Source organism: Oncorhynchus mykiss, chromosome 2 (genome assembly GCF_057628025.1).
Source record: "Oncorhynchus mykiss isolate SJ-2025 chromosome 2, ASM5762802v1, whole genome shotgun sequence".
Lineage (NCBI taxonomy): Eukaryota > Metazoa > Chordata > Actinopteri > Salmoniformes > Salmonidae > Oncorhynchus > Oncorhynchus mykiss.
The window spans coordinates 6,774,834-6,789,941 of record NC_143023.1 but is presented as its reverse complement, the minus strand read 5'-3'; the positions used below and the strand labels follow the sequence as shown (position 1 = coordinate 6,789,941).

Genomic DNA, 15,108 nt, shown 5'->3' with positions numbered 1-15,108 from the left:
GGCCATAATGTTACCTATGGGATGTTACCTATGAGATGTTACCTATGGGATGTTACCTAATGAGAGGCCATAATGTTACCTATGGGATGTTACCTAATGAGAGGCCATAATGTTACCTATGGGATGTTACCTGTGGAAGGCCATAATGTTACCTATGGGATGTTACCTGTGGAAGGCCATAATGTTACCTATGGGATGTTACCTATGGAAGGCCATAATGTTACCTATGGGATGTTCCCTATGGAAGGCCATAATGTTACCTATGGGATGTTACCTATGAGATGTTACCTATGGGATGTTACCTAATGAGAGGCCATAATGTTACCTATGGGATGTTACCTAATGAGAGGCCATAATGTTACCTATGGGATGTTACCTGTGGAAGGCCATAATGTTACCTATGGGATGTTACCTATGGAAGGCCATACTGTTACCTATGGGATGTTACCTATGAGAGGCCATAATGTTAACTATGGGATGTTACCTATGGAAGGCCATAATGTTACCTATGGGATGTTACCTATGGAAGGCCATAATGTTACCTATGGGATGTTCCCTATGGAAGGCCATAATGTTACCTATGGGATGTTACCTATGGAAGGCCATAATGTTACCTATGGGATGTTACCTATGGGATGTTACCTAATGAGAGGTCATAATGTTACCTATGGGATGTTACCTATGGAAGGCCATAATGTTACCTATGGGATGTTACCTATGAGATGTTACCTATGGGATGTTCCCTATGGAAGGCCATAATGTTACCTATGGGATGTTCCCTATGGAAGGCCATAATGTTACCTATGGGATGTTACCTATGAGATGTTACCTATGGGATGTTCCCTATGGAAGGCCATAATGTTACCTATGGGATGTTACCTAATGAGAGACCATAATGTTACCTATGGGATGTTACCTATGGAAGGCCATAATGTTAACTATGGGATGTTACCTAATGAGAGGCCATAATGTTACCTATGGGATGTTACCTATGGAAGGCCATAATGTTAACTATGGGATGTTACCTAATGAGAGGCCATAATGTTACCTATGGGATGTTACCTATGGAAGGCCATAATGTTAACTATGGGATGTTACCTAATGAGAGGCCATAATGTTACCTATGGGATGTTACCTATGGAAGGCCATAATGTTAACTATGGGATGTTACCTAATGAGAGGCCATAATGTTACCTATGGGATGTTACCTATGGAAGGCCATAATGTTAACTATGGGATGTTACCTAATGAGAGGCCATAATGTTACCTATGGGATGTTACCTATGGAAGGCCATAATGTTACCTATGGGATGTTACCTAATGAGAGGCCATAATGTTACCTATGGGATGTTACCTATGGAAGGCCATAATGTTAACTATGGGATGTTACCTAATGAGAGGCCATAATGTTACCTATGGGATGTTACCTATGGAAGGCCATAATGTTACCTATGGGATGTTACCTATGGAAGGCCATAATGTTACCTATGGGATGTTACCTATGAGATGTTACCTATGGGATGTTACCTATGGAAGGCCATAAATGTTACCTATGGGATGTTACCTATGAGATGTTACCTATGGGATGTTCCCTATGGAAGGCCAAAAATGTTACCTATGGGATGTTACCTATGAGATGTTACCTATGGGATGTTACCTATGGAAGGCCATAATGTTACCTATGGGATGTTACCTATGAGATGTTACCTGTGGGATGTTCCCTATGGAAGGCCATAATGTTACCTATGGGATGTTCCCTATGGAAGGCCATAATGTTACCTATGGGATGTTACCTATGAGATGTTACCTATGGGATGTTCCCTATGGAAGGCCATAATGTTACCTATGGGATGTTCCCTATGGAAGGTCATAATGTCACCTATGGGATGTTACCTATGAGAGGCCATAATGTTAACTATGGGATGTTACCTATGGAAGGCCATAATGTTACCTATGGGATGTTACCTATGGAAGGCCATAATGTTACCTATGGGAGGACATCACGTTACCTTTTGGAGGACACCACGTTACCTATGGGAGGACATCACGTTACCTTTTGGAGGACACCACGTTACCTGTGTGAGGCCGTCATGTAGATGTATTGTGGATGAAGAGTTGTGGTGTTGCAATATGTGATAAAAGGAGAGTGGTATTTCTAGTGAATCAGAGGCTGGTTCTGTTGAGCTGCTGTTCACCATGTGGCAGATAGAATGCATGTCTCTGATCACAGGTAGCTTCCCAGATGGAAGCCTAGTGTTCCCTAGAAATGGCACCCTAGTCTGTGTATTTCCTATGGGCCCTGGTCCAAAAGTAGTGCACTATAAAGGGAATAGGGAGCCGTTTGGGGGACAGACAGTTATTGTGGGGCCCTGCCTGTTGACAGCTGGCTTGACTTCCTGCCCACCTGGGACTAGTCGAGTTGACACATCCAGCCCACTGACAACAACACCCCTTTACCACAGGGGTGACACTGACTGACTGTGTTCAAATTCTTTGGTAGATTCTGACAAGGAGAAATTACCTACCTGGAAATCCTGAGCCTGTATTGGCACCTTGGCGGGCATTTCAAGGATTTGTGAGAATCCAATGATTCAGGGTTGAAATTCTTATTATCTTATCTGGGATGAACTTTTGTCAGAAAACAAAGAAGATACTTAGTTCCTCAATCTGCTGTTACTTGACTCCACACGGATGTCAGTTCTTGTAAAGGCAGCTGATGATGAGTAGAGCTTGATCTAGGACAAAAGATTCACTGCAACAATATACGTCTTTTTAAAAGGATGTAGCACCTCTAGCCGTAACACAGACACTCCTATGGTTCCATAAAAGTAACATAACCACTTCCTGCTGTTCTGAGAAGTGGGTAGGTGCTTCCTGTCTTTAAGACCGAGAGAGGCATGGCTCACAGTGGGGACTAGAGCTTACTGGGACTATAGTCTAGATACATGTCTAGCTTCACATAACAGAACCGTCCGGTTGTTTTCTGATCTGGAGGAGACACACTTGGGCAGGCAGGTAAATAATTAGCCTACAATGTGGGTGATATCAATTTACATGTTAGTCATTTAGCAGGTGCTCTTATCCAGAGTGATTTTCATCTTAAGGTAACTAGGTGAAACAGCCATGTATCTCAGTCACAGTAAGTCTGTATGTAGCCTCGCTACTTTTATAGCCTCGCTACTGTATATAGCCTCACTACTTTTATAGCCTCGCTACTGTATATAGCCTCTCTACTGTATATAGCCTCTCTACTGTATATAGCCTCTCTACTGTATATAGCCTCTCTACTGTATAGAGCCTCTCTACTGTATATAGCCTCTCTACTGTATAGAGCCTCTCTACTGTATAGAGCCTCTCTACTGTATATAGCCTCTCTACTGTATATAGCCTCACTACTATTATAGCCTCTCTACTGTATAGAGCCTGTCTACTGTATATAGCCTGTCTACTGTATAGAGCCTCTCTACTGTATAGAGCCTCTCTACTGTATAGAGCCTCTCTACTGTATAGAGCCTCTCTACTGTATATAGCCTCTCTACTGTATATAGCCTCTCTACTGTATATAGCCTGTCTTTTTACTGTTGTTTTATTTCTTTACTTACCTATTGTTCACCTAATACCTTTTTTGCACTGTTGGTTAGAGCCTGTAAGTAATAATTTCACTGTAAGGTCTACTACACCTGTTGTATTCAGCATTTCACTGTAAGGTCTACCTACACCTGTTGTATTCAGCATTTCACTGTAAGGTCTACCTACACCTGTTGTATTCAGCATTTCACTGTAAGGTCTACCTGTTGTATTCAGCATTTCACTGTAAGGTCTACCTACACCTGTTGTATTCAGCATTTCACTGTAAGGTCTACCTACACCTGTTGTATTCAGCATTTCACTGTAAGGTCTACCTACACCTGTTGTATTCAGCATTTCACTGTAAGGTCTACCTACACCTGTTGTATTCAGCATTTCACTGTAAGGTCTACTACACCTGTTGTATTCAGCATTTCACTGTAAGGTCTACCTACACCTGTTGTATTCAGCATTTCACTGTAAGGTCTACCTGTTGTATTCAGCATTTCACTGTAAGGTCTACCTACACCTGTTGTATTCAGCATTTCACTGTAAGGTCTACTACACCTGTTGTATTCAGTATTTCACTGTAAGGTCTACTACACCTGTTGTATTCAGCATTTCACTGTAAGGTCTACCTACACCTGTTGTATTCAGCATTTCACTGTAAGGTCTACCTACACCTGTTGTATTCAGCATTTCACTGTAAGGTCTACCTACACCTGTTGTATTCAGCATTTCACTGTAAGGTCTACTACACCTGTTGTATTCAGCATTTCACTGTAAGGTCTACCTACACCTGTTGTATTCAGCATTTCACTGTAAGGTCTACCTACACCTGTTGTATTCAGCATTTCACTGTAAGGTCTACCTACACCTGTTGTATTCAGCATTTCCCTGTAAGGTCTACTACACCTGTTGTATTCAGCATTTCACTGTAAGGTCTACTACACCTGTTGTATTCAGCATTTCACTATAAGGTCTACTACACCTGTTGTATTCAGCATTTCACTATAAGGTCTACTACACCTGTTGTATTCAGCATTTCACTGTAAGGTCTACTACACCTGTTGTATTCAGCATTTCACTGTAAGGTCTACTACACCTGTTGTATTCAGCATTTCCCTGTAAGGTCTACTACACCTGTTGTATTCAGCATTTCACTGTAAGGTCTACTACACCTGTTGTATTCAGCATTTCACTATAAGGTCTACTACACCTGTTGTATTCAGCATTTCACTGTAAGGTCTACTACACCTGTTGTATTCAGCATTTCACTGTAAGGTCTACTACACCTGTTGCATTCGGCATTTCACTGTAAGGTCTACTACACCTGTTGTATTCAGCATTTCACTGTAAGGTCTACTACACCTGTTGTATTCAGCATTTCACTGTAAGGTCTACTACACCTGTTGTATTCAGCATTTCACTGTAAGGTCTACTACACCTGTTGTATTCGGCATTTCACTGTAAGGTCTACTACACCTGTTGTATTCGGCATTTCACTGTAAGGTCTACTACACCTGTTGTATTCGGCATTTCACTGTAAGGTCTACTACACCTGTTGTATTCGGCGCACGTGACAAATAAAGTTTGATTTGATTTAAAACCATTCCTCAATAAAGTAGCTGTCAGCAAAGTTAGTGCTTATAAGAAAATACAAATGTGACAATAAAGTCAAGGGTTCCTCTGCTGTTGTTACTATCCTGTAGTACTGTAGTGGTATCTTGTTAGTATCCTGTAGTATTGTAGTGGTATCGTGTTAGTATCCTGTAGTATTGAAGTGGTATCTTGTTAGTATCCTGTAGTATTGTAGTGGTATCGTGTTAGTATCCTGTAGTGGTATCCTGTAGTACTGTAGTGGTATCTTGTTAGTATCCTGTAGTATTGTAGTGGTATCGTGTTAGTATCCTGTAGTACTGTAGGGGTATCTTGTTAGTATCCTGTAGTATTGTAGTGGTATCGTGTTAGTATCCTGTAGTACTGTAGGGGTATCCTGTAGTACTGTAGGGGTATCCTGTAGTACTGTAGGGGTATCCTGTAGTATTGTAGTGGTATTCTGTAGTATTGTAGTGGTATCCTGTAGTAGTATAGTGGTATCTTGTTAGTATCCTGTAGTATTGTAGTGGTATCGTGTTAGTATCCTGTAGTGCTGTAGTGGTATCTTGTTAGTATCCTGTAGTATTGTAGTGGTATCGTGTTAGTATCCTGTAGTGCTGTAGTGGTATCTTGTTAGTATCATGTAGTATTGTAGTGGTATCCTATAGTACTGTAGGGGTATCCTGTAGTGCTGTAGTGGGATCTTGTTAGTATCCTGTAGTATTGTAACGGTATCCTGTAGTATTGTAGTGGTATCTTGATAGTATCCTGTAGTATTGTAGTGGTATCGTGTTAGTATCCTGTAGTGCTGTAGTGGTATCTTGTTAGTATCCTGTAGTATTGTAGTGGTATCCTGTAGTATTGTAGTGGTATCCTGTAGTGCTGTAGTGGTATCTTGTTAGTGTCCTGTAGTATTGTAGTGGTATCCTGTAGTACTGTAGGGGTATCCTGTAGTACTGTAGTGACTCAGGGCTCTGTGAGGAGACTCTACAGTAAGGATGGTGTCTCTGGCCAGACTCAGGGACCTGTGAGGAGAGAGCCCCTACAGTTAGGACAGTGCGAGAGAGATAAGGAGCTCTGTTCTCTGCCGCTACAGAGGAAGTCTTTCAATAATAACTTGGGACTAATTATCTTATGATATCTGTAGGATGATGTTGATCATTATAATAGTGAAAATACATGTATCTGATGATATCTACAGGATGATGTTGATCATTATAATAGTGAGAAGACATTTATCTGATGATATCTATAGGATGATGTTGATCATTGTAATAGTGAGAAGACATTTATCTGATGATATCTGTAGGATGATGTTGATCATTATAATAGTGAGAAGACATTTATCTGATATCTGTAGGATGATGTTGATCATTATAATAGTGAGAAGACATTTATCTGATGATATCTATAGGATGATGTTGATCATTATAATAGTGAGAAGACATTTATCTGATGATATCTATAGGATGATGTTGATCATTGTAATAGTGAGAAGACATTTATCTGATGATATCTGTAGGATGATGTTGATCATTATAATAGTGAGAAGACATTTATCTGATGATATCTGTAGGATGATGTTGATCATTGTAATAGTGAGAAGACATTTATCTGATGATATCTATAGGATGATGTTGATCATTATAATAGTGAGAAGACATTTATCTGATGATATCTGTAGGATGATGTTGATCATTATAATAGTGAAGACATTTATCTGATGATATCTGTAGGATGATGTTGATCATTATAATAGTGAGAAGACATTTATCTGATGATATCTATAGGATGATGTTGATCATTGTAATAGTGAGAAGACATTTATCTGATGTAAACGGCTAACTACAGGTTGCGTCCCAACCTGTATGTATGTGGTCAATGGATTTGGGGTCACTAGAAAAGAGCGGAGGCTACTCTGACAAAAAGCTGCCACTTCCCATGGAGCTTAACAGGAATACCAAACAATGACTTGTTTATATTCAGTAACTGTACAGTGACCTACAGTGACCTACACAGTGACTTATACAGTAACCATACAGTAACCTATACAGTAACTATACAGTGACCTACAGTAACTATATAGTGACTTATACAGTGACCTACACAGTGACCTACACAGTAACCTATACAGTAACTCTATAGTGACTTACACAGTGACCTACACAGTGACCTTCACAGTGCAGATTTGTGAAACATGTTTCCATTAAATAATGAATGATTGAGGCGTCATCATTTGACTGTGGCTTGTCCTTATGTCTATCCAGAGGGTATTACTGACCTCCATAGAAATGTACTAGAGCTCATCTACTATCTTTTCAATGGCTGCTTCCGTGAGAGCAAGTCAACCCTCTATCCACCTCTGTCCTCTACTTCCTGTTTCCCCCCCAGCCGAGCTGGACTCTGAGCACGCCCAGAAGGTGCTGGACATGGAGCACGCCCAGCAGGGGAAGCTGAAGGAGAGGCAGAAGTACTTTGAAGAAGCTTTCCAACAGGACATGGATCAGTACCTCTCTACTGGCTACCTGCAGATCACCGACAGAAGAGGTGAGCTGGAACCCAGAACACACACTGTGTGGCTCCCCTTTTTATAGTGCACTGCTTTGGACCATAGCACTACGGGCCCTGGGAAGTAGTGCACTACGGGCCTTTAGGAAATAGGTGTCCATTTGGAACACTACCTCTGTTGATACGGCAGGGGGCGGCAGGGTAGCCTAGTGGTTAGAGCGTTGGACTAGTAACCGAAAGGTTGCTAGATCGAATCCCCGAGCTGACAAGGTCTGTCGTTCTGCCCCTGAACAAGGCAGTTAATCCACTGTTCCTAGGCTGTCATTGAAAATAAGAATTTGTTCTTAACTGACTTGCCAAGTTAAATAAAGGTAAAATAAATAGAATAGAAGGTCAAAGAAAGGCTCTTTTTATTAAAAGGTTGACTTGTGTTTTAACATGATATTGTCTGTATTGACTTTCGTCTGGTGTAAACTGTTGTTTTGGTGTAGATTCTATGACTTTTCCCTTGTTCTGCTCTGTCTGGGACATTGAGCTTTACAATAACCAGTGATGCTATGCTGGTTAATGGACTGTTTCCTGTGTCTTTTATTGTGCTTCCCCTTCCTGCTTTCATCATACTTGAGGTATGATAGTGCTGTCTGTCTGTGTGTCTCATGTCAGAGCTGTGTTGTCTGTAACAGTGACGTGTGTGTATCTTCAGTGTTGTGCTGTTGTACTGTCTGTAACAGTGACGTGTGTGTGTGTGTGTGTGTGTATCTTCAGTGTTGTACTGTCTGTCAGTCTGTAACAGTGACGTGTGTGTGTGTATCTTCAGTGTTGTAGTGTCTGTCAGTCTGTAACAGTGACGTGTGTATCTTCAGTGTTGTGCTGTTGTACTGTCTGTCAGTCTGTAACAGTGACTTGTGTGCGTATCTTCAGTGTTGTACTGTTGTACTGTCTGTCAGTCTGTAACAGTGACGTGTGTGTATCTTCAGTGTTGTACTGTCTGCCAGTCTGAGGTTCTGAATTCGTCATTCCGTGATTCCAGGGTTCCTTGTGAGAAATGGAGAAATGGAGGCAGGATGGGACTGTGGTGCAGCTGCAGTGTGAAGTGACGCTGGTTGTGTGTGTCGCTCCACAGGGCCAATAGGTAGCATGTCTTCCATGGAGGTAAACGTCGACGTTCTGGAACAGATGGACCTGATGGACGTGTCGGACCACGAGGCCCTCGACGTCTTTCTCAACTCTGGAGGAGAAGACGACAGCCTGACCTCCTCACTCACCTCAGGTAGTTATCAACACAGTGCACTCTGTAGGGAATAACCAACTCAGTGGCCTTGTGGTTAGTGTCCTCCCTGAAATTGAAGGATTGGGTGTAGCTTCACGCTACGGAAACAGGAGATAGACTAGTGTCCTGTCCAGGAGGTGTACTGGTACATCAAGCTGTCTCACTACAGAAACAGGAGATAGACTAGTGTCCTGTCCAGGAGGTGTACTGGTACATCACGCTGTCTCACTATAGAAACAGGAGATAGACTAGTGTCCTGTCCAGGAGGTGTACTGGTACATCACGCTGTCTCACTACAGAAACAGGAGAAAGACTAGTGTCCTGTCCAGGAAGTGTACTGGTACATAAAGCTGCCTCACTATAGAAACAGGCTTGCAGAAGGCTTGCTACTTATTTGTACTAATTTATGTAGGGAATAGGGTGCAATTTGGGACGACCATTTGTTGATATCATGTAGCCACCAATCGTACAGAGACAGTATGGCTAATGCTATCATGTAGCCACCAACGGTACAGAGACCGTATGGCTAATGCTATCACGTAGCCACCAACGGTACAGAGACAGTATGGCTAATGCTATCACGTAGCCACCAACGGTACAGAGACAGTATGGCTAATGCTATCATGTAGCCACCAACGGTACAGAGACAGTATGGCTAATGCTATCATGTAGCCACCAACGGTACAGAGACAGTATGGCTAATGCTATCACGTAGCCACCAACGGTACAGAGACAGTATGGCTAATGCTATCATGTAGCCACCAACGGTACAGAGACCGTATGGCTAATGCTATCACGTAGCCGCCAACGGTACAGAGACAGTATGGCTATTGCTATCATGTAGCCACCAATGGTACAGAGACCGTATTCGCTTGTGTCCATTTAGTCATGTTATTAAGTGCGTTGCTAGCGAGCCCCTTTCTTATGAACGCATGGTATCAAAGCATGCGCGTCACCCTGGGGATAACAGAGTTGTGTTGTCATGAGTTCAAACAAAACAGAGATTATACACTGCAGCACACTAGAATCACATGATGGAGCATGTGGTTGAGTCCCAAAAGTAACCCTGTATCCCATATATGGGCAGAGCCGTGATGTTGGACTGATCCCCTCTCCCTCCCTCCTGTCCCCCAGGTCCAGACCCTGAGTCGTTGTCCTCTGAGATCTCCCTGCGGGTGCCCACCCAGGCGGAACTGAGGAACAAGCCGTCTTCCTTCTCCTCCACGGAGCCAGGCTCAGCCAGCCAGGACACCAGCCAGGACACCAGCCTGGGGGAGTACCAGGAGGGGGAGGGCAGCGAGGCCAGCGGAGACGGAGACCAGCCCCTGGTACTGCCAGACGAGGAGGAAGTGCAGGCCGACACAGCCCTGGTGTCGTTGCCCGAGGCAGAGACGTTCAAGAACTCTGACGACAGCGACTCGCAGGCCTCTTAGGAGCCGTCACAGAGCTGCCCCCTGGGTGAGACCGGCTCCGACTCGCAGGCCTCTTAGGAGCCGTCACAGAGCTGCCCCCTGGATGAGACCGGCTCTAGGGGGTATAGGGTAGCTCCTAGACGCTGATCTGGGGGTCCGTTTTGCATTTTTCCCCCAAAAAAATCTTTTTTTTCTTTTCTGTTTTTTATAAATGAAATGTAGCTTCCTTCCTTGTATCCAATTATATCTAAGTAAATGATAATAAAGTTGTTTAAAATGTTAAAGGGACTGCATTCTTCAGACATTACACTGGGAGTTTAAACCAACGCTTTGAAGTCAATAACTAGAATAGCTTGGTGGTTCTTAAACACAGAGAGAGATGTTTGGGTTAGGATGCTTGGAGGGTACAGACACACGGCACTGAGAAGAACACATTTGGATAGACACTGTCAAACCTTTTTATTCAAACCTTAATGGGTACTAACAAATACAATAGAAAATAAATCGGTCATTGTCCAACTTGAATCAGCATGGAAGGAAAACAGAATCCGAGATAAGAAATGAGACGGTCGGCTGTAATGAGCCTGTTGTAAAAAAAAAACAACCAAAACATTAAGCACGCTTTTAAAAAAAAACATCCAACTCTGTATATATGTGAACTTCTAAAATGGATTGTTTTTGTAAGGGGTCTCAACAAGCTGATTTTAAAGGACTCTTGTCGCGAGGCTGGAGTGCAACAACAGGAGTTACTCCTTCTGTACATAGTAGATTTTTGCATTTTTATTATTCTTCTACTTATTTTCCCTTTTCGTAAAAAAAAAAGTTTAGGTAAAAAACGAGGGGATTCAAACTATGCAGCACTTCTCCATACGTGTTACCAGGGCAACCCTGACCCCATACAACTAATGTCCAACACAGTTGACACAAGGGTTGTGATACAATATATTATTTTTTTTGTCTGCACAAAAAGTGTTTACACAACCATTTCACTGTCTCCACAACACTTGTGTAATTCTAGATGTTTTTTTGTATCACAACCGTTGAGTGTATACGGGGCCACAGATGAAGTAACTGGTGGTGGTGGAGGGGGGGGGGGGGGGGGGGGGGGGTTTTCATTTAAGGCTTTTTCCTTCATAAATCCCCTACTCCAAAACACTGCATTCCATTCCTTAAAAGGCTCAGGTACATGTATCTTTAGACATTGACAATGTTTTATATGTACAATGCTGTTGTGGTTTTCGCTTTTTGATCTTTGATAAAACACCTAGACTGTGACTCTCCCAAATGGCACCCTATTCCTTATATAGTGCCCTTGGGGCTCGGGTCAAAATTAGTGCTCTAAATTAGGGGATAGGCTGCCATTTGGAACGCAGTGCCGCAGACCCAAGAGTTGCAGGTCAAGAGCCTGTAAGGGTCTAGAGTGGATAACTTGGTCACAAAACAAAAACTATCGGCACCAGAAGTGATTAAAAATGATTAGTATGCATTTTTTTTTTTTTTTAGGCACAGTGTTTCACACCAAAATGGTCAGATGAGCGGTGTGAAGCCCATGATTACCGTTCCACTCTTGGCCAATTCTCTAAATAATTATAACATCAATGATCTGAGAAGGGGCCCTGTTTAATACTGAGGCCAGGGTCGTATTCACTAGGAACCAAACGGAAGCAAAAGGGCCAAAACGAGGAGGGACTACCTGAACATGTCCAATAAGGAACGCTTGTTTTTTTTTTCTGTTTGCAAAACGTTTTGCTACGTTTAGCACTAATAAACACAACCCACTTTTTGCGCTTCGCTGGAAAAATCTTTGTATCGTAATGCATGTATTACAAACCCCTGAAGAGCCTTATTACTGGTTGGAGTCTAAACGCAAAACTGTGTGTAGAATCCACTTATTGGTAACAAGTTCTACAAACGTGTTCACAGTTCAGGATGCAGTCCAATGGCTTTGAGCAAAAGGAGAAATGATCATTATTATTATTACTACTGCTACACCAAAGACAGTATAAATTGAGCACCAAGATGTAGCACCAGGGAAGTGAAGTCTGTAGGTAATAACAGTAGGTGTAGCTAGGAGGATATTGTGATATCTAGATACAATATACAGTATTGGACGAAGGGCTGGGTTTCCATCCATACGGCTGAAGATCCGCGCTAACATTTTTTTAAAGCTAATTTCCAATTGAGCTGAGATACGCGGGAACGTTGCCTTCAAATTTCAATTGAGCTGTTAACGCGGATCCTCCGATACGGAACTGAATCCAGCCATTAATGCCTCTTAAAAACATGTTTTTTTTTTACTCTAGTGCAAAAGCCGTGGTTTAAGGAGCACATTCTCCACACTGAGCAGAGAGAAATGTTCCGTAGTGAAGCACTGGTCCTGTTGGAACACTTCAGAAGTCCTTCCTTCCTTCCTTCCTTCCTTTGAAGTAACCACAGGTGTGAATCGGTTGGATTGGTGACAGTAATTGGGTGGTAGTAACCTAACCACTTGTACATCTGTGTTTACCTCAAAGAACCCAGGAAGGAAGGATGTGAAGTAATGGAACGCGGCCCATGATGTGAGTTATTTAGAGCTGAGGGCGGTCTTTGGGCAGGGTGGAGGAGGGGAGGCGGGTGAGGGACACAGTGATGGAGGTTCTGTTTCGGGCGCTGCGTTTGGCCGGGGTGGACGCCTCACCGGGGCCCTGAAGTCCTCTCGTCCCTCTCCTCTTCTCAGCGCCGCTCTTCTCCAGCACTCTCCCACACACCCTGCTCACCAGATGGTTGATTTGGTCCTGAGAGGAAGAGGAATTGGAATCGGGAGAAGAAGAATGTGGGTTGACATTGAAGAGTGGGTGTAGTAATTGACGACCTCCTACTGCCTAATAATGGAGGTCTAGACTATGAATGTATTGATGGTGTTGAACTGAACTGCTTTCATGTTCTGAGAATTTTCACTCTCCTGGTTAAATAAGGTTACATCAAATGTTGGAAATAATTTAAAGTAGTGTACTGTAGTAGTGTACTGTAGTAGTGTACTGTAGTAGTTTACTGTGGTAGTGTGTAGTTTACTGTAGTAGTGTACTGTAGTAATTTACTGTGGTAGTGTGTAGTTTACTGTAGTAGTGTGTAGTGTGTGTAGTGTACTGTTGTAGTGTGTAGTGTACTGTAATAGTGTGTAGTGTGTAGGGTACTGTAGTAGTGTGTACTGTAGTAGTGTGTAGGGTAGTGTACTGTAGTAGTGTAGTTTACTGTAGTAGTGTGTAGTTTACTGTAGTAGTGTGTAGTTTACTGTAGTAGTGTGTAGTGTACTGTAGTGTAGTGTACTGTAGTGTAGTGCACTAGTGTACTGTACTGTAGTGTAGTTGACTGTAGTATTGTGTAGTTTACTGTAGTAGTGTACTGTAGTAGTGTGTAGTGTAGTGTAGTTTACTGTAGTAGTGTGTAGTGTACTGTAGTGTAGTGTGTAGTGTACTGTAGTTTAGTGTACTGTAGTTTAGTGTACTGTAGTGTACTGTAGTGTAGTTTACTGTAGTGTGTGTAGTGTACTGTAGTGTACTGTAGTAGTGTGTAGTGTACTGTAGTAGTGTGTGTAGTGTACTGTAGTGTAGTGTACTGTAGTGTAGTGCACTGTAGTGTACTGTACTGTAGTGTAGTTGACTGTAGTATTGTGTAGTTTACTGTAGTAGTGTACTGTAGTAGTGTGTAGTGTACTGTAGTGTAGTTTACTGTAGTAGTGTGTAGTGTACTGTAGTGTAGTGTGTAGTGTACTGTAGTGTGTGTAGTGTACTGTAGTGTACTGTAGTGTACTGTAGTAGTGTGTAGTGTACTGTAGTAGTGTGTGTAGTGTACTGTAGTGTACTGTAGTAGTGTGTAGTTTACTGTAGTAGTGTGTAGTGTGTGTAGTAGTGTAGTTTAGTTTACTGTAGTGTAGTGCAGTTTACTGTAGTGTAGTGCAGTTTACTGTAGTAGTGTGTAGTGTGTGTAGTAGTGTGTAGTGTGTAGTGTACTGTAGTGTAGTTTACTGTAGTAGTGTGTAGTGTACTGTAGTGTAGTTTACTGTAGTAGTGTGTAGTGTGTGTAGTAGTGTGTAGTGTACTGTAGTGTAGTTTACTGTAGTAGTGTGTAGTAGTGTGTAGTAGTGTAGTGTACTGTAGTAGTGTGTAGTGTACTGTAGTGTACTGTAGTGTAGTTTACTGTAATGTGTGTAGTAGTGTAGTGTACTGTAGTGTAGTGTACTGTAGTAGTGTGTAGTGTACTGTAGTAGTGTGTAGTTTACTGTAGTAGTGTGTAGTGTACTGTAGTGTAGTGTACTGTAGTACCTCGTCGTAACGGTACATCATTTTGAGGCCTCGGCAGGACTTGTGTTTCTGTACGTACAGCAGGACACACTCCAGACAGAACACCACGTTCTCACTCTCCTGAACCACCTGCAGCGACATGAGGAGCATGCCATCAGGACAAAGAATAAACACATTTTCCCTCCTGAACCATCTGCAGTGACATGAGTGGCATGCCATCAGGACAGAATAAACACATTTCCCTCCTGAACCATCTGCAGCGACATGAGGAGCATGCCATCAGGACAAAGAATAAACACATTTTTCCTCCTGAACCATCTGCAGTGACATGAGGAGCATGCCATCAGGACAAAGAATAAACACATTTACCCTCCTGAACCATCTGCAGCGACATGAGGAGCATGCCATCAGGACAGAATAAACACATTTCCCTCCTGAACCATCTGCAGCGACATGAGGAGCATGCCATCAG

The 15,108-nt window shown here is 42.5% G+C and overlaps 2 protein-coding genes across 7 annotated transcripts in view; one reads left to right on the top strand and one right to left on the bottom strand.

The window, feature by feature from the left end:
- The window catches only part of dtnbp1a (dystrobrevin binding protein 1a), a 49,834-nt gene extending 39,194 nt beyond the window's left edge, over positions 1-10,640 (top strand). For 2 of the 3 annotated variants that reach the window (XM_036935967.2, XM_090186716.1), the window contains 3 exons: positions 7,558-7,713; positions 8,798-8,944; positions 10,079-10,640. In XM_036935967.2, the coding sequence (XP_036791862.2) occupies positions 7,558-7,713; positions 8,798-8,944; positions 10,079-10,377 (602 nt within the window). In that variant the 3' untranslated portion in view covers positions 10,378-10,640. Of the gene's footprint in view, positions 1-2,438; positions 3,016-7,557; positions 7,714-8,797; positions 8,945-10,078 lie in introns of those variants that run through there. The other variant, XM_090186722.1, reaches the window with a different exon arrangement.
- A 150-nt stretch (positions 10,641-10,790) lies between these two features.
- The window catches only part of LOC110520720 (jumonji and AT-rich interaction domain containing 2a), a 96,693-nt gene continuing 92,375 nt past the window's right edge, over positions 10,791-15,108 (bottom strand). For all 4 annotated transcript variants that reach the window (XR_005034689.2, XR_016483723.1, XM_036935962.2 and 1 more), the window contains 2 exons: positions 14,658-14,765; positions 10,791-13,130 (listed from right to left, as the gene is read on the bottom strand). Coding sequence is in view for 2 of the 4 variants with exons in the window: in XM_036935962.2 (XP_036791857.2) it covers positions 12,924-13,130; positions 14,658-14,765 (315 nt within the window). In the remaining 2 variants the exon portion in view is untranslated. The remainder of the gene's footprint in view (positions 13,131-14,657; positions 14,766-15,108) is intronic.